Source organism: Phoenix dactylifera, chromosome 9, assembly GCF_051530095.1.
Source record: "Phoenix dactylifera cultivar Ajwa chromosome 9, Ajwa_hap1_PhDact_Kaust_v1.1, whole genome shotgun sequence".
In the NCBI taxonomy this organism is placed as follows: domain Eukaryota; kingdom Viridiplantae; phylum Streptophyta; class Magnoliopsida; order Arecales; family Arecaceae; genus Phoenix; species Phoenix dactylifera.
Genome location: NC_143198.1, coordinates 14884844 through 14905202, shown reverse-complemented (window position 1 = coordinate 14905202; position 20359 = coordinate 14884844). Strand labels below are relative to the sequence as shown.

The 20359-nt window shown below is 41.7% G+C and overlaps 1 protein-coding gene across 1 annotated transcript in view; it reads right to left on the bottom strand.

The window, feature by feature from the left end:
* Positions 1-712: 712 nt before the first annotated feature.
* The window catches only part of LOC120112307 (uncharacterized), a 31359-nt gene continuing 11712 nt past the window's right edge, over positions 713-20359 (bottom strand). Inside the window, exon 3 of the mRNA XM_089925637.1 lies at positions 713-882. Within this exon, the coding sequence (XP_089781763.1) occupies positions 713-882 (170 nt within the window). The remainder of the gene's footprint in view (positions 883-20359) is intronic.

Here is a 20359-nt window from a genome sequence, read left to right as displayed (position 1 = left end):
GAATTTTTTTTTAAATAACTTTGATCTGATTTTATTCATCAAAACCTCCTCTTATAAAGGAAGAGAGGTTGGCATAATTGGAATTTACAACTAGAATTACTTGGACTCATAATCAGATAAGGACATCTTTTAAAATTCAAATCTAATGATAGACTGCCTAAACAACTTGCCAACTAAAGATTGGACAAGTGTCACCCCCTCTTGGTGTGCGGATTGAAGTTTAGGAAGAGAAAACTCCAACCGCACACAAAGTCCTACTCCACATAGAATTCCTCCCTTGCTGCATGGAATTAATCCTAGCGTCATTAGGACTTCATCCCATGGGACATGTGGAGCAATCCCACATAACCAAACCCATTCAATGCTTGGAATCAACCTAATTAGCCATTGAAGACTCTAATCCATTGTGAACTAATTGTACTTATTACAAGGACTCAATCTCACCACAACTTGGACTCAATTTCACTCATAGGACTAAACTAAATACCTCCCGCCCAAGGGACTAGACCCTAGACTCCACGCCCAAGGGAATTGAAGGTGACGCTCCTGCATCAATTCCTCCCTTCCAAAAAATGACTTGACTCTGTCAAGTTTCGTGACTAATAGAGCTCGTAGAGGTCTAGGTTCAGCCGTTGGACTTCTCTGCCTTCAACCACGAACAATATGAAATTAGTCAGCCCTTCCACTTGACTAAAAACTTATGATATCCACCTCAGCATGTGGATACGATCTGATCATCCAAGATGTCTTTAATGGAATCTTTAGGGGCTGATCGTCGAGGAAGTGCTGATGGAACGGATGAGATGTCTTCATCTTCAACATAGTATCCATCGTAGGGTTGCAGATCTTCAGCATTGAAGATTGGGCTAACCTGCAAATTATCTGGCAAGTCAAGAGCATAGGCATTGGGTCCCAACCGCTTCAACACCTTGAAAGGTCCAGCTCGACGAGAATGAAGCTTTTGAAAATTTCTGTGGGAGAAGCTTTAGCACTCAACTGCATCAACACGAGGTCTCCTTCTCTGAATTCCAAGAGACGCCATTTCACATATGCTTGCTGTTTGTAAATGTCAATGTTGGTTGCTAAGTGAGATCGAACTTCAGCATGAATATCTTGTACGTGCCTTGCAAAGTGTTGCCCAAGGAGACAACCCAAGAGGGGGGGGGGGTGAATTGGGTTTTAATTAATTATTGCTCAAGTAAAAATAAGGTGAGTGATTAACTAAATATATTGCAAGCGAATTAGTTAGATCACTAGATGCAATGAGTGAAGAGAGTGGAAGAGATAAGGTGCAATACAAACACAGAAAGATTTATAATGGTTCGGAGCCAACTCTTGCTCCTACGTCCACTTCCCAAGCCGCACTTGAGAGTTCACTATAATCCCTAGAATTACAGCTGGTTGTTTTACAAGCTCACAACCCAACTTGTTGTTTTCACTGTTAGAAGTATGCCTTATAAGCCAATTTGGCTGATGCATTACTTTGTTCTGGGACATAAATTTATACTTGACCTAATAATGAATTTATTAGGATGGGCTTTCTTTTCATTCATGTTCTTATGTGTCCATGAATCGTCCAAGAAAGCAATAAGATTATGACGCATATTCTCAAGAGTTGAGAATTTGAGGCATGTGTCATTGGTGATTAATTTCTGAATTGCTCCTGATCGATGGATCCATCACGAGGGACGGTGATCGATCCGCTGATTCAGACTTGAGAAGAACTAAAGATTTATTCTTGGTCTTTGGAGGATCATCAGAGTTAAAGGTAGAAGGGTACACAGATTCAGACTTCATGACTGATGTCGATGATAGGAAGTCAACATCTGGATATGTGTTCTTGTGCAATGGTGGTACGGTGAATTGGAAAAGTTCTAAACAACCGATCATTGCTGATTCTACTATGGAAGCTGAATACATCGCCGCCTCTGAAGCTGCTAAGGAAGGCTTCTGGTTCAAAAAATTCATTGCAGAGTTGGACGTGATGACATCAGATGCCATAACACTCTACTGCGATAATAATGGCGCCATAGCTCTTGCTAAGGAGTCAAGGTCTCATCAGAAGTCCAAGCACATAGAGCGGCGCTTCCATCTCATACGCGACTATGTTGAGAAGAAGTATGTCGAGATGCAGAGAGTAGACTCCGCGGACAACGTGGCAGACCCATTCACTAAGCAGCTAAGTCAACAAAAGACTGAAGCCCACCTTGAGAAGATGGGACTAAGATATATGACTGATTGGCTTTAGTGCAAGTGGGAGATTGTTAGATGTATGCCCTAGAAGCCAATTTGGCTGACACATTGTTAATTCTAAGGACATAATTTTGTACTTAACTATTTATTATTGAATAAATGAAAGGCATCTTTTTCATTCATATTGTTATTGTGTCTATGAATCGTCCAAAGAATTAATAAAATGATGATGCCTATTCTCAAGAGTTGAGAATTTGAGCCATGTATCATTAATGATTAATTTCTAAACGCTCCTGATCGATGGATCATCACGAGGATGGTGATCGATTCGATGAGATCAGTGCACACATTACTTTTCCTATGGATGGACGAGACTCGAGTCCACAGTGTGGAGACACTGAAGTAGTAGTGCAGGTGCTTGTTAGAGAACAAGGGTACTCAGCGTGACCAAGACAAGAAGTCACTTGGATGTCTATCCACTCGTCAGTGACTTGCTTGATGTTGCAGTAGTGTGACTGGTCCTTTGACCTGCGATGCTTCGGCTACTCACAGTGAGGTTATTGTAGTTTGACTACACAAATACATGGTCTCTAGTTGTTGCCCAAGGTGACAAGCCAAGAGGGGGGGGGGGTGAATTGGTTTCTCTTAATTTTTACTATCTTACTTATGTCAATTGATGAGTTAGTGGAATTTAACAAAGCACAATACAAACACACAAGAAGTATAGTGGTTCGGTGCTCTCCTAAGCACCTATGTCCACTCCCCAAGCGACCCCTTGGGAATTCACTATAATCCCGCGGATTACAGTTGGATTGTTTTCCGGGCTCACAATCCAAAAACCTTTACACTTTGGTTTTCCGGGATCACCAAAAATCTATGTTGGTTTTACGGGCTCACCAACGAACCTATGTTGGTTTTCCGGGTTCACCAACGAACCTTTACAATTGGTTTTACGGGTTCACCAATAAACCTACACCATTGGTTTTGCGGGCTTACCAACAAACCTTTACAAGGTGATTAATAGAAGAAGTAAGAAGATTTAAGCTCCTAGATGAGCAAATATAACAATTATAATCTACAAAGAAGAGTTTAGAGAATAGTTATCGCTTGATGAGACTTCTCTCTTCTTTGTCAAGGATGCTTCACTCTTCAAGGGTGGATGGAGCTCTTAATGACTCTTGGAATCTGCTCAACCACTTTCTTTTGACTCTTGAATGAAGCACTTGGATGAAGAAGATTAGGGCACTTGTCTTTCTTGTGTACTCTTTGATATTTTGCAAAAGGATGTTTTCTCTCATGAATAGTGCCACTTTAAATAGTTTTCTTCATCCATTGGACAAGCCTCAATAGTTAGAATTCAAAAACTAGCCGATATTCACTGTTGGAAGGTCAAAAAGTACTTCTGCAGAACTAGCCGTTATGCTTCTGCCCATGCTTGGGTCGACTCAACTTTTACTGGGGTCGACCCAACTTTCTCTTGGGTCGACTCAACCTTTCCTTGGGTCGACCCTCTCAGAACCACAGAACCTTGTATTTCAGCCTTCCTTCACTTGGGTCGACTCAACATCTTTTTGGGTCGACTCAACTTCCACTTGGGTCGACCCTCTCAGGGTTTCCAGAGAACCTATTTTTGAATGTCATTGCCTTTGGGTCGACCCTCTCAGTGTTTGAGTCGACTCAAGTTTGGGTCGACCCTCTCAGTGTTTGGGTCGACTCAAGTTTGGGTCGACCCTCTCAGTGTTTCCAGAGAACTATTTTCTTGAGGCTTGAGAGGCTTGAGGTTTGGATCGACTCATCCTTTCCTTGGGTCGACCCAACTACTGTTCATCCATGCCATTTTTGCAGAAGTATGCCAGATGCTTTCTTGATGTGCCGGGGTCGACCCAATCAACCTTGGGGTCGACTCAATCCACACTTTGCTGCAACTCAAGGTTAGATTCATCCATATAAACAATGAAATGCATCTTTATCTTATTATACGAATTGTACTGAAAGTAACAGACTTATAAATGATGTATCGAATTAACTTGTAACATACTCTTGATTATTGTATTAATCATCAAAATACGACTATCATCCTTAATCTCCCCCTTTTTGATGATTACAAAATATAGAGTATGAGCCTATTGATACTTATCTTAAAATTAGTTTTAAAAGGGCTCAAGTTGCTGAATTTCAGCTTTTCAAATTTGAGAGTGAAGTCTCCTCCTATTTCATCCAAATGTTTCCAATTTGACCTCTTGAATTACTCCCCTTTTCTTTTATATTTCATTAAAGATGAAACTTCAAAAATTTGAGATAAAGCATGAGTTTCAGATTATGTATCAAGGTGTGAAAGGTATGTGCCAAGTTCTGAAATTCTATGTGCCAAATTCTGAAATTCAATATAAATTTTAGATTTGATCATTTTCATTGTTACAAATTGTTCCCCCTTAAATGTATATGCTTTCCTATTATAATTTTCAGCTTGTTTGTCAACTTATTTCTCTTTTCTTGCTCAACTCATTTCTCTTTCCTTGCTTCTCCCCCTTTTTGTTATCATCAAATAGGTGCATGGGAATAGACACAATAATTAACATGAAAGAGTAGATGCCCTACAAGCCAATCGCAATATGTATTGCGAAAGGTTTTTTCTTTTGATTTGTCCAAATCATGTACATGACATTTAAATATGAATAAAGGCGTTATGTTTTATCATATGCTGTTGATTATATTTATGATAAACTCCTTAGATTAGGGCAATGGTTTTAAGACTATGATGAGATCATACTAGTGAGACTTAAAATCCTAAAATCCTAATATTAAATATTCTCAGTCATTGGTACATTGAGTCGGGGATCAATGATTACCGGAAAGACTGGCATGTCTTATGTATGCTCGATGCAGAGGATGATTGATCTCACAATCATTTGTGTGGAGACACTAATACAAAGATGTGGGTGCTCATTAGAGGAATGAGTTCACTGAATTGACCTACAAAGAGAAATCTTATGAAGTCTTACTTACATGTCAAAAGATGATTCTCTTAGTGGGAGTTGTGCAACTGATCCTATGACCTGAGATCACCATGGTATCTTGTGCACATGACCCATATTTTGGTTTACACTCATTCATGACAATAAGTTATGTACGAGGTCTTCTGGATATGGTGAATTGTGTACGAAGATTATGAGTAGGTCAACAAGGAATTAATCACTTCTAGTAAGAGAAGATAGCATCCTATTTATTCTAATCATATGATAATTCAGGAAGTCTTTGATCAAAGCAGAATGAAAATTAGAAAGAGTTTCTAATGTTTCATTATTTGAATTATCATTAAAAGATTGAGAAAAATATGAATATGAAATTGAGTTTGACATATATTCATACTCATATACATATTTGGGATGCAGTTTGATTAAAGGATTGAATTGCATGGTAACTTGCCACTGAAGGGTATTTTTGGTATTTCCACCAAATTCCATATTTTTCGGGTAGACATGACACGTTGCTAGACGTCAATCTTGTTTTATAGGTTTGATCAAATTAAAGAGTTTAATTCGATCACCAATTAGAAAGGATTCTAATTGTTAAGTTCGGGTTCGCGCAGTTTGGACTTAAATCGATTAGAAGAGTTCTAATCAAGTTGGGTCAACTCGCACTCACACCTATTGCTGGCTAAGTATGGAACCCAATGGGTCACACACAAGAAAACTTATCAAGGGTCTAACTAGATTAGATCATGTTTGCAAGATAAACATCCTAGCAGGTGTTGCAAACCTTAGCTCCTGATTCGAATTGGATTCGAATCTGATTCGAATCGGAATCGAATCTGATTCGAATTGGATTCGAATCTGATTCTTAATTGATCTAATTTGATTAGATCATATTCTAATATGGGTTAGCCAAGAGTTGGCACCTAATTGGCTTGGTTTGAGTCTAATTGGATTAGATTTAATAAATCATTCAATCTAGACCGTTAGATCTTGATCTACCGTTGGATGAAGACATAATGGAGAGTTGGTTTAACCCAATTGGATTGGGTTAGAGGATGGCTACCATAATTGACCATTGGATCTTAATCCCACCATTGGATGAAGACATAATGGGTCAAGTGAATGGCGCCTTGCATTGGAGCCCTTGGATCATCATCATGAAAGATCAAGAGGTGAGGTGTGATGGACATGTGATTAGCATGTGATGTTGACTTGGTCAAAATATGGCACCACATGAAAGGACATATCATTTGATACACCTCCTCACTTGATCTGCACCTCCTCTTATTTGATATGGCCCTTTAGATGATGCCCTTTCATGAGAGGATGTGTGGATGGGATGCATCCCTTGGAGATGCATCCCTACACCTATTATAAATAGGTTAGCACTCCATGGGTTTCATCATTCCAATTCCACCCCACTCCTCTCTTCTTTCTTTCTTACATTAGTTTCTTTCTTTCTAGCATTGCTTCTAGTGTGTCCTAAGCCAAGACAAGGTGGTCTTCTTTAGGACAAAAGGATTAGAAGTGATTTTAGAAGGCTAAAGAAAAATAGAAAGAAAGGAAAGCAAGCCATTAGAGTTCTTTAGAAGAATTCTGCATTAAGGATCAAAAGTCTTTGGAGCTAAAGTCTTGATCAAGTTTTCGTGTGGATCACCATTGGAGGGCGGACACTTGGACGCCTCGTGGAGATTGTACACTTTGGATTAGCGTTTGAGGTATTCTACTAATTCTGTATTTATTTTATATCATTTGATTGTAATCATTAAGGTGATCTAGGCTTAAAAGGGTTTCATGCATAGGGACTTTATTAAGAAATTTTTAAAATCCCTAGCTTCCGCTGCGCATTATAACATGCTAAAATCCTTCAGTGGTATCAGAGCCATCCTTAATTGGTTCAATCAAATAATTATGTATGATGTATGATTATTAATTTACTATGAGATAGTAATGTCATATGCTTAGAGAAATGCTGAAATGTATGATTAATATATGATATGTTATGTAATAAAATATCATGATATGAAATTTTTCATATGAAAATATGTTGAAGCATGTTAATTAATTGCTTATGATTTATACATGCTATGAGATAGCCATGATGCATAATAGTTTATTTTAGACATGTTAAATGTATGTTACAATTAAAGAATGTGCTAGAGACTAGTAAGCCCTCAATAAAAATTATATTAAGTCATAGTGTTGAAAAACTTTGAGCTAACCCATTCTAGAACAATTAATCTAATTGGTGTCTAAGGAAAACACTAAAGGTGGTTACTTAATTAGGACCTTACTCTCTGAGTAAGGAGAGCCTCCCACCTGCTTACCTGGCCAATTGTTTGATTGCCTATTATGGATAAGCTTAATATTGATATAACACTATTGATAGCCTTCCTTCATGCCTCGATATTATTATGTCAAGATCCATGCTAGTTTGTTGTGCTAACACAAGACTTGCAATGGGGACTGATGTTATACTGTCTTGGTGCATTAAGATGCTTATGGCATATTTTAATATATTGCCTTGTTGTGCAACCACAAGGGCAATATTATTCGAATATGACTATATGGAAATGAAGGGTTTGACTTAACTAAAATATTATTGTTTGTTGTGCTAACACAAGGCAATAAGTATTTTAAGAGGACAAGATAAAGTTGAGAATTGCATGAGATGCAATTGGAAAGAGTTTCCTACCTTTGAACTCATAAGAGTTTGTTGTGTAAACACAAGGCTTTTTATGATGAATTAGGATCTCAACCCTACTAAGAAAAATTATATTTTCACGTTTATCATAGGAGAGGGCTATGATATTCGATAAAAATAGTAGGAGACAAATTAGATTAAAGTCCTTATCTAGTTGCAAACATGTCATCATGATTGGTCTGCTTATATTAGTTTTGTTCTTGCATATGTAGAATTATTAAATGGCTTCTTCACTTTCACTAAGAGGCATCTTAGATGCCAACAAGTTGACTGGACCAAACTATGTGGACTGGTTGAGAAATTTAAAGATAGTACTCACTCAGGAGAAAATTTCCTATATACTTGAAACCCCTGATCTTGGAGATCTAGGGGATGATGCTACAGAAGAGGAGGTTGCCACACATAAGATGTGGAAAAATGACAGTGTGACTATCAAATGTATCATACTTGCCTCTATGAACAATGAATTACAGAGGCAACATGAAGGCATGGACACTCAATCCATACTTCTCAATTTAAAAGAGTTGTATGGAGAACAAAGTAGGACTGCTAGGTATGAGATATCTAAGCAGTTGTTCCGTGCTAGAATGAATGAAGGAACTCCAGTGCAAAACCATGTTCTTATGGTTATAGACTTGATCACCAGATTAAGTCAATTAGGTTTTGCTATGGATAGTGAGCTCAGTCAGGATTTGATCCTGCAATCACTGCCTGATTCATTCTCTCAATTTGTTGTGAACTTTCACATGAACAAGCTGAACACCTCCCTGCCCGAGCTGTTAAATATGCTCAAAACAGCTGAAGGGCATATTAAGAAGGATAAAGGTCCACTCCTTCTTATAAATAGCACCTCTATGAGGAAATCGGGAAATAAGGGTTCTAAGAAACGATTGAACCCCAAGAGTAGCATCAAAAAGAAAAAAGGAAAGAAAAACTCCGGATCAAGTACCTGTTTTCATTGCGGCAAAGCTGGCCACTGGAAAAGGAATTGCAAGAGTTTTCTTGCAAGTATGAAGACCGATGCAAGAGTTGCATCAAAAGGTATGTTTATGTTACATGCCAACTTGTCATTAAGTTCTTCAAATTCAAATTCATGGGTATTGGATACCGGCTGTGGTTTTCACATTTGCAAATCTTTGCATGGACTACAGAAAATTAAAATTTTGAAGAAAGGTGACTTCGAGCTGTATGGCGCTGGAGGAGAGTCCATCCAGGCTGAAGCTGTTGGAACCTACAACTTGGAATTGCCTTCGGGAAAGCTCCTACAATTAGAAGATTGTTATTATATGCCCAAAATTATTAGAAATGTAATTTCCATTCCTTTGTTGTTAAAGAAAGATTTTGAAATTAATGGAAAGGGCAATGGTTGCTCTATTTATTTTTCTAATAAGCATCTTTGCAATGGCATTATGGAAAATGGTCTTCTAGTTTTATTACTTAATGACAATGTCTTTCATATTAATAAAAGCAATAAAAGAAAGAGAGAGGAAGTGAATAATACCCTCCTTTGGCATTGCCGACTTGGTCACATAAGTGAATCAAGAATCAACAAGTTATACAAAGAAGAGTTCTTTGATCCTTATGATTATGAATCATTAGGAACTTGTGAATCTTGTCTTATGGAAAAAATGACCAAGTCTCCATTCACTGGATATGGAGAAAGGGCAAGTGAGTTATTAGGACTTATACATACAGATGTATGTGGTCCTATGACAACTCCAGCTAGAGGTGGATACTCTTACTTCATCACATTCACTGATGATTTATCAAGGTTCGGATTTGTGTATCTTATGAAACATAAATACGAAGCCTTTGATAAGTTTAAAGAGTATCAAAGTATGGTTGAAAAACAAACCGGAAAGTGTATTAAAATCCTTCGATCTGATCGAGGAGGTGAATACCTTTCTAGTGAATTTTTAAATCATCTTAAAGAAAAGGGCATTCTCTCTGAATGGACACCTCCGTATTCGCCACAACTAAATGGTGTAGCTGAACGGAGGAATCGTACTCTATTAGATATGGTAAGGTCCATGATGTGCTTTACAGATCTTCCTATTTCCTTCTGGGGTTATGCCTTAGAAACTGCTACATATGTGCTAAACAGGATACCTTCAAAATCTGTATCTAGTACTCCATATGAGATATGGAGAGGTAGAAAGCCCAATCTTAAATATTTTAAAATATGGGGCTGCCAAGCATATGTCAAAAGAAATTTTGGACATAAGCTAAGTGCTAGATCAGATAAATGTACATTTATAGGTTATTCCAAAGAAAGTATTGGATATCTCTTCTATCACCCTACTGAACAAAAGGTATTTGTTAGTAGGCATGCCACTTTCTTAGAAAAAGAGTTTATCTTAGAAAAGGGCAGTGAAAGAAGAATTGAACTTAATGAAGTTCAAGACCTACAAATAGAAACACAAGAAATTCTTCAACCAGATGTACCCATTGATGAAGTACAACCACAACACACATCTCCTCTCCAAAGGTCAGATAGAGTGCGAAATGCACCTAAGAGGTATGGGTTTATCATTGAGAATGATGAAGCCCACATCGTCGAAAATGATGATCCTCTGACCTATTCGGAAGCTATCATGAGTAATGACTCTAACAAATGGTTAGAAGCTATGAAATTCGAAATAGACTCTATGTATACCAACCAAGTATGGACTTTGGTTGATGCACCAGAAGGTGTAAACCCTATAGGTTGCAAATGGGTCTATAAGAAGAAGATTGGAGCAGATGGCCAAGTAGAAACCTACAAGGCTAGATTGGTGGCAAAAGGTTTTAGGCAAAAGCAAGGAATTGACTATGATGAAACTTTTTCACCAGTTGCCATGCTTAAATCTATTCGGATTTTGCTTGCAATAGCTGCATACTATGATTATGAAATTTGGCAGATGGATGTCAAAACCGCCTTCCTTAATGGTTATCTTGAGGAAGAGGTTTACATGACACAGCCAGAAGGATTTGTCTCAAGTGGGAGAGCAAATCAAGTATGCAAGCTTAAGAGATCCATTTATGGATTAAAGCAAGCATCGAGGAGTTGGAACATCCGTTTTGATACAACAGTCAAAGAGTTTGGTTTTATCAAAAATGTGGATGAACCATGTGTGTACAAGAAGACTAGTGGGAGTGCCGTTGTCTTCTTAATATTGCATGTAGATGACATACTAATCATTGGAAATGATATTCCAATATTACAATCGGTCAAGACTTGGCTATCAAAAAGCTTTTTCATGAAAGACTTGGGAGAAGCATCCTATATACTTGGTATAAAGATCTATAGGGATAGATCTAAAAGGATGCTAGGCTTGTCCCAGTCTAAGTACATAGATCTTGTGCTGAAAAGATTCAGCATGGAAGGAAGTAAAAGAGGTTACTTACCTATGAGTCATGGCATACGTCTCTCTAAGAAGATGTCTCCTAAGACATCTGAAGAGAGGAATAGAATGAATTCTATTCCCTATGCTTCGGCAGTAGGATCAATTATGTATGCTATGCTATGTACTAGGCCTGATGTTGCTTATGCCTTAGGCATAACAAGCAGATTCCAGGCTGATCCAGGAGAAAATCATTGGATAGCTGTGAAAAATATTCTTAAGTACTTAAGAAGGACTAAAGATATTTTTCTAGTTTATGGAGGATCTGAGTTGAAACTAGAAGGATTTTCTGATTCTAGTTTTCAATCAGATCCAGATGATAGCAAGTCCACTTCAGGGTATGTCTTTACCCTAAATGGTGGTGCAGTGAGCTGGAAGAGTTCCAAGCAGCAAACTGTAGCTGACTCAACTACTGAGGCAGAATACATCGCTGTAAGTGAAGCCGCTAAGGAAGCTGTCTGGATGAAGAAGTTCATCGCTGAGTTGGGAGTAGTTCCTGAGATTGCTGGACCAGTTTCAGTTTATTGTGACAACACTGGAGCTGTTGCTCAAGCAAAGGAACCAAGATCTCATCACAAATCCAAGCACATTCTAAGACGCTTCCACCTCGTTCGAGAGATCGTCGAGAGACAAGACATAGTCATTGAACGAGTAGACACAAAGAACAACTTAGCAGACCCGTTCACTAAAGCTCTACCACAATAGCAGTTTGATCGCCACCTCGATTGTATGGGGATAAAATATAAGAGCGATTGGCTTTAGTGCAAGTGGGAGATTGAAAGAGTAGATGCCCTACAAGCCAATCGCAATATGTATTGCGAAAGGTTTTTTCTTTTGATTTGTCCAAATCATGTACATGACATTTAAATATGAATAAAGGCGTTATGTTTTATCATATGCTGTTGATTATATTTATGATAAACTCCTTAGATTAGGGCAATGGTTTTAAGACTATGATGAGATCATACTAGTGAGACTTAAAATCCTAAAATCCTAATCTTAAATATTCTCAGTCATTGGTACATTGAGTCGGGGATCAATGATTACCGGAAAGACTGGCATGTCTTATGTATGCTCGATGCAGAGGATATTGATCTCACAATCATTTGTGTGGAGACACTAATACAAAGATGTGGGTGCTCATTAGAGGAATGAGTTCACTGAATTGACCTACAAAGAGAAATCTTATGAAGTCTTACTTACATGTCAAAAGATGATTCTCTTAGTGGGAGTTGTGCAACTGATCCTATGACCTGAGATCACCATGGTATCTTGTGCACATGAACCCATATTTTGGTTTACACTCATTCATGACAATAAGTTATGTACGAGGTCTTTTGGATATGGTGAATTGTGTACGAAGATTATGAGTAGGTCAACAAGGAATTAATCACTTCTAGTAAGAGAAGATAGCATCCTATTTATTCTAATCATATGATAATTTAGGAAGTCTTTGATCAAAGCAGAATGAAAATTAGAAAGAGTTTCTAATGTTTCATTATTTGAATTATCATTAAAAGATTGAGAAAAATATGAATATGAAATTGAGTTTGACATATATTCATACTCATATACATATTTGGGATGCAGTTTGATTAAAGGATTGAATTGCATGGTAACTTGCCACTGAAGGGTATTTTTGGTATTTCTACCAAATTCCATATTTTCCGGGTAGACATGACACGTTGCTAGACGTCAATCTTGTTTTATAGGTTTGATCAAATTAAAGAGTTTAATTCGATCACCAATTAGAAAGGATTCTAATTGTTAAGTTCGGGTTCGCGCAGTTTGGACTTAAATCGATTAGAAGAGTTCTAATCAAGTTGGGTCAACTCGCACTCACACCTATTGCTGGCTAAGTATGGAACCCAATGGGTCACACACAAGAAAACTTATCAAGGGTCTAACTAGATTAGATCATGTTTGCAAGATAAACATCCTAGCAGGTGTTGCAAACCTTAGCTCCTGATTCGAATTGGATTCGAATCTGATTCGAATTGGAATCGAATCTGATTCGAATTGGATTCGAATCTGATTCTTAATTGATCTAATTTGATTAGATCATATTCTAATATGGGTTAGCCAAGAGTTGGCACCTAATTGGCTTGGTTTGAGTCTAATTGGATTAGATTTAATAAATCATTCAATCTAGACCGTTAGATCTTGATCTACCGTTGGATGAAGACATAATGGAGAGTTGGTTTAACCCAATTGGATTGGGTTAGAGGATGGCTACCATAATTGACCATTGGATCTTAATCCCACCATTGGATGAAGACATAATGGGTCAAGTGAATGGCGCCTTGCATTGGAGCCCTTGGATCATCATCATGAAAGATCAAGAGGTGAGGCGTGATGGACATGTGATTAGCATGTGATGTTGACTTGGTCAAAATATGGCACCACATGAAAGGACATATCATTTGATACACCTCCTCACTTGATCTGCACCTCCTCTTATTTGATATGGCCCTTTAGATGATGCCCTTTCATGAGAGGATGTGTGGATGGGATGCATCCCTTGGAGATGCATCCCTACACCTATTATAAATAGGTTAGCACTCCATGGGTTTCATCATTCCAATTCCACCCCACTCCTCTCTTCTTTCTTTCTTACATTAGTTTCTTTCTTCTAGCATTGCTTCTAGTGTGTCCTAAGCCAAGACAAGGTGGTCTTCTTTAGGACAAAAGGATTAGAAGTGATTTTAGAAGGCTAAAGAAAAATAGAAAGAAAGGAAAGCAAGCCATTAGAGTTCTTTAGAAGAATTCTGCATTAAGGATCAAAAGTCTTTGGAGCTAAAGTCTTGATCAAGTTTTCGTGTGGATCACCATTGGAGGGCGGACACTTGGACGCCTCGTGGAGATTGTACACTTTGGATTAGCGTTTGAGGTATTCTACTAATTCTGCATTTATTTTATATCATTTGATTGTAATCATTAAGGTGATCTAGGCTTAAAAGGGTTTCATGCATAGGGACTTTATTAAGAAATTTTTAAAATCCCTAGCTTCCGCTGCGCATTATAACATGCTAAAATCCTTCATAACAAACATTTCAGCTTCATTGATCAAAATGGAACATTGTAGTACAATAATGCCAAAACAAAAACAAATACAATGTTCCTCAATCAAAGTTCAAAGTACATGATCAACACAAAATACATATGAGAACTAGATACATATCCTAGGCTCTAATCAGAAATGCTAATATCAGCCTAGGGAGTATCTAATGGCTGTGATCTAGTCCTCATCCTCCTATCATAAGTGGCGAGGGGAGGTCGAGCCTGATGGGACTGAGTCTGGCGTGGAGATCGGTGAGCTGGATGACTCTATGCCGAAATCTCTGACTCAGCTGCCTGTGGCACAGATGGTCCATGAACCTCTCTCTCTCTCCGTAGAGCTCCTATCTGCTCTCTAAGATCACTGATCTCAGCAGTCATGATATCTAGTCTGCTCGTCAGCCCATCAGTGATAGTCCTCGCCTGAGCTGACATAAGCTCAGTCATCTTACTCCAAAACTCATCTGTGTCTCCCGTAGGAACAGATGAAGAAGGTCCAGCCTCTGAAGGTGCAGTAGGATGATCCGTATGCTCCTCATCCTCAGGGATAGGGTCTCCAATATCTGGTGCATCACCCTCTGGTGCATCACCCTGAATCCCTGCTCCAGCATGTACCCACTGCCCGTTCACCTTCTCATAGCCCATGCGAATAAGGGATCGTGCAGTGTATGTGTCAGTGAAAAGTAGATGCCTGGAGATCTCTTCCTCTATAGATATATCGTGCTGTCGGAAGATCAAGGTGAGTATCATACTATAAGGCAGCGAGACTCTGGAGTTGCATATTACCTTCCTCATCTATCTCAGTATCATAGCCGGGAGATTCAGGGGAATGAACATAATAATATGCTCCATAACAACCAGATCTCGCTCTAAAATGAGATCAAATCTCCCGCTCTTCGGAAACAAAATCCGACCAATGAAGTTGTGCAACAACCTCATTTCCGCTGAAAGAGAGCTTGCTATTACATTTTCTAAGTAGTCGAAGTCTTCATTCTCAAGAATCAACTGCAAGGTTCTCAATTTGTTTTCTGGCTTTTCTGGAGTTGCTCCTTCGCAGGGGAGATGAAGCAACTCACTCAAACTTTCTTCGGAGACTCTAACCCTTACTCCGCGAAGTTCGGATATAAGCCCTCCCATTCTAGTTTTGAGGAAGGCATAGAACTCACGGACTAATCCCAGGTAGATCACCACATCTAGGGAGCAAAGATACTCCCATCCTTGCCTTCGGATCCATTCCCCCAAACAGAACCCTTCTTGATCCAAAAACTCGGAGTGGATCCTTCTGTCACGGCTCCTCGAATCGGGGCTGGACCGGACGCGGATCAAGGTATAAACCAGATCAGGTCGCTGGACGGGTTCGAGGTCTGACGGTGCTCTCTAGAGATTTGGGCAACTTGGAGACCAAATCTGGGCCCTAGGATCACCTAGGGAAATGTGTGCAAGATGTAGGTGGAATACCCAAGAGCATGGGGCCGTGGGCACGTGCTCCAAGGCGTGTATTGTTGAGAATACATGCTGGTTCATCATTAGGAGGAAAGCTGCTGCAACGAGACTGATTCAGCGTTGTGGGCTTATCTCGAAGCATGGACTGAATCCGGGAAATTGGGATGCATGAAAATGTGTGCCACTGATGGAGGAACGTGGCATAAGTCTCCAGAAGGCAAGGGACACGTTTTAACACGTTATTATAACTGAAAACGTGTATGGTTAGAAGATGTGGCTGAAACGCTGTTTCCACGCGCTTTCACTTTGAGGGGCATTTTGGAAACTCTACAGAAGCCCGTTCAAAGTGGAAAAGGTGCCATCTGGAAGGATTCTTCGTCCTGAATCCAACGAATCTAGTTTCATGGTAATCGGAGTTCGTTTGAGGCACGAACTTGGCTGTTTTATCTGATTGCGCAGAATCCTGCGGGAATCGGGGTTTTCCTATCTTATCTAGAATTCATCCTTATCGTGTGCATGGGAAGTTGAGTTCGTGAGGGACTTATAACTAGAGGTTGTTCCTCTATAAGAGGACCCTCAAAGGGGAGGGATTGGTATCCGGTAGAGCTGGAGAGGCCAAGAGAGCTTATTGTAATCAGTTGAGTGGTTATTCAATAAAGTTCTCTTCCCCTACATTTCTTCTTCTCCTTCGTGGTATTTTCTGGTGTTGTGTTTCGCTGCATTATTGTTGTTAGGCGTGACCTAAGTCATAGAGACTAGGTACCCACGCCAGGAAGGCTGATCGGTTATCTTCGATAGACCGAGCCGCACGTTGTTGGGATTCGCTTTGTAATCCCTTCGTTCGTGTCACTTGGTATCAGAGCCATACCAGAAATGAAGGAGACGACCTCTACGGTAACTTCCATGGTGGGAATGGCGGACGCATCATCCTCGACCATGGATCCCAATCCAGCCTCAGGAGGAGGCACGGCGATGGGTGGAGCGCATCCAGTTGATGAATCTCTGTATAGGTTACGTATTGCATCTCCGGTTATCTCCGCCGACAATCGATTACGGAGGTGCGAGGCCCAAATAGCTGAGGTTGAAGGACGGATGGAGGACCTTGAGGGTAGGGACGCAACCCTCCGAGGTGAGATCGCCGCTCAGCTGAACCAGATTTCCTTCGATATGGAGCGGCGCTATAAGAAAGTGCTGCGGCGTAACGAGGAGTTGGAGATCATGGTGAAGGCTCTCCAAAATCAGGTGGTTGGCCTTTTAAAGGAGAGTACCACCACAGGCGTATCCTCTTCTCCATTGACAATGGAGGTCGCAAGAGAGGCTACGCGCCCCCTGCACAAGCTTGATGTTCCCAAGCCACAAGAGTTCTGCGGACGACGGTCCGCGAAGGAGGTGGATAACTTTCTTTTCGCCGTGGAGCAATACTTGCAGGTTACCGGCGTGAGGGAGGAAGCCATGAAGGTGAGCACGGCGGCCATGTTCTTGAGGGATGTGGCGATGCTTTGGTGGCGACATCAGGCCGACGATGTGAAGCGAGGGGCTGTTCCAATCACCACTTGGGTACAGTTCCAAACTGAACTTCGAAAGCAATTCTTCTCCGCGTTCGCTAAGGATGATGCTCGAGCACGACTACGGCGGCTCACGCAAAAGGGCGATGTGCGTGAGTATGTGCGAGAGTTCAGCGAATTGTTGTTAGAGGTACCAGACCTCAGCAACGAGGACTCTCTCTTCACTTTTCTTGACGGGCTCAAACCGTGGGCAAAGATGGAGTTGCAGCGAAGAGGAGTCCAGAGTTTGAACGAGGCGATAGCTCAAGCGGAGGCTCTCATCGAGTTCAAGACTCAACCCACAGCTCCCAAAGCCCAAGCATCGAAACAGGGCAAAGGTGGGGGAGCGAAATCAGGTCACAAAGGAGGTACAAAGGGCTCGAATCCGAGCTCCTCGAGTGGAGGGGCTTCCCAAGCGAAGGGCAAAGGGGTGGCGCAAGGTACCAGCACCATCTCATGCTATATTTGCAATGGACCGCACAAGGTGAAGGACTGTCCATTGAGGGGCAAGATAGCATCTATGGCGGTGGAGGAGAAGCAAGAGACCGACCAAAAGATGGGCTCACTCAGTCTCAATGCCCTGAAGGCCAAGGGGCCACGAGGTCTGCTCTATGCACCTATCTGCATTGGTGGTCACATCTTCCAGGCACTCATTGATACGGGTGCCACTGACTTCTTCGTGGACCTAGCTACGGCAAAGAGGTTAAATCTGAAGATTGAACATGATGAACACACGTTCAAGGCGGTCAATTCCGCAGAAGTGGCTACCAGCGGAACGTCGAAGGATGTTGAGATCCAATTCGGCGCATGGACCGGACGGGTGACAGCGGTGGTCGCCCCGATCGACGACTACGAGGTGGTCATCGGCATGTCTTTGCTTACCCAGCTACAAGCCATGATAAAGCCGGATTCAGATGTGGTGGTGGTCCTGAATCCGAGTGGAGCTTGCGTAGTTCCAGGGAAGCGAGTTAAAGGGACTCCGCAGCGAGTCCTATCGGCGATGCAACTTGCTAAGGGGCTGAGAAGGGGACTTCCAACATATATTGCGTCCCTTCAGGAGGAAGAACTACTGGAAGGAGAGGAGATTCCAGCGCCCATCGAGGGTGTTCTCACTGAATTCGGGGATGTGATGCCCCCCGAGTTACCCAAGCAATTGCCGCCAGAAAGAAAAATCGATCATCGGATTGATTTGGTGCATGGAGCACGTCCACCAGCTCAAGCACCATATAGGATGGCCCCACCTGAACTCCAGGAGCTGAGGAGGCAGCTAACGGAGTTGGTGGACAGCGGGTTCATTCGACCTTCGAAGAGTCCGTATGGAGCACCGGTACTTTTTCAGAAGAAGCACGATGGTTCGTTGAGACTCTGCATCGACTACAGGGCCCTCAACAAGCTCACGGTGAAGAACAAGTACCCCATTCCTCGGATTGATGATTTGTTCGATCAACTTGGCAAGGCACAATGGATTTCCAAGTTGGATCTTCGCAGCGGGTACTATCAGGTTCGCGTGGCGGAGAAGGACATTGAGAAGACTGCATGTGTGACAAGGTACGGGAGCTTCGAGTACCTTGTCATGCCTTTCGGCCTCACCAACGCACCAGCAACTTTCTGTGCTTTGATGCAGCGTGTACTCCACGACTTCATCGATAAATTCGTGGTAGTATACTTGGATGACATTGTTGTATACAGCCGGACATTGGATGAGCATGTGGCACACCTGAGGCAAGTCTTCTCTACCCTACGGCAGCACCAACTCTTTTTGAAGAAGGAGAAGTGTGTGTTTGCGCAGCAGAGGGTGCCGTTCCTCGGGCACATCATTGGGGATGGAAGGCTCATGATGGATCCCTCAAAAATTTCAGCCATAGCCGAGTGGGAGGTACCTACACGTGTTACACACTTACGCTCTTTTCTTGGCTTGGCAAATTACTATAGGAGGTTCATCACCGGATATTCGAAGTTATGCGCCCCACTGACGGATTTGTTAAAGAAGGATCGACCATGGCGGTGGTCAAACCAATGTCAGGAGGCGTTTGATCGTCTCAAGCAGGCGGTCACGGCGGAGCCGGTCCTCGTGCTACCGGACTTTTCTATTTCTTTTGAAGTCCACACCGACGCATCAGATTTTGCCATTGGAGGGGTGCTCATGCAGGAGGGGCACCCAGTGGCCTACGAGAGTCGGAAGTTGAACGACACCGAGCGCAGGTATACGGTTCATGAAAAGGAAATGACTGCAATTGTGCACTGTCTTCGAACCTGGCGTCATTACCTCCTCGGATCTAAGTTTGTGGTGCGCACGGATAACGTGGCCACAAGCTACTTTCAGACCCAACCAAAACTCACCCCCAAGCAGGCGAGATGGCAGTAGTTTCTGGCTGAATTTGATTTCGACATCGAGTACAAGCCGGGCCGAACAAATTCAGTCCCTGATGCTTTGAGTAGAAAGGCACAGCTGGCTGCAGTCTCTTCCTTTTCCGGACCAGCAAGTAACCTAATGGAGAGGGTCAAGACCGAGATGGAGAAGGATCAATGGGCCACTTCCATGGGTGAACTCATCAAAGACGGCAAGGCGCGCCGTTTCTGGACCGAAGGAGGGCTGATTTTGACACGAGGGCGACGTGTCTATGTGCCTTCAGGTGGAGGGCTAAGGCGCGAGGTGTTGCGAGAACACCATGATTCTATGTGGGCGGGACACCAGGGGGTGCATCGGACCCAAGCTCTCATAGAACATAACTACTATTGGCCGAAGATGCGGGATGACATCGAGGAGTATGTTCGCACTTGTCTACTATGCCAACAAGACAAGGTTGAACATCGACGGCCTGCGGGGTTGTTGGAGCCATTACCTATACCAGAGCGTCCGTGGGAGAGTGTCTCCATGGACTTCATCATAGGACTACCTCTGGCGGATGGGAACAGCTCTATCATGGTAGTGGTGGATCGCTTCTCGAAGTACGGAGTCTTCATTGCAGCACCTACTACTTGCCATGCAGAGGACGTGGCGCGGTTGTTCTTTACATATGTGGTGAAATATTGGGGAATACCGCGGAGTATCGTTTCTGA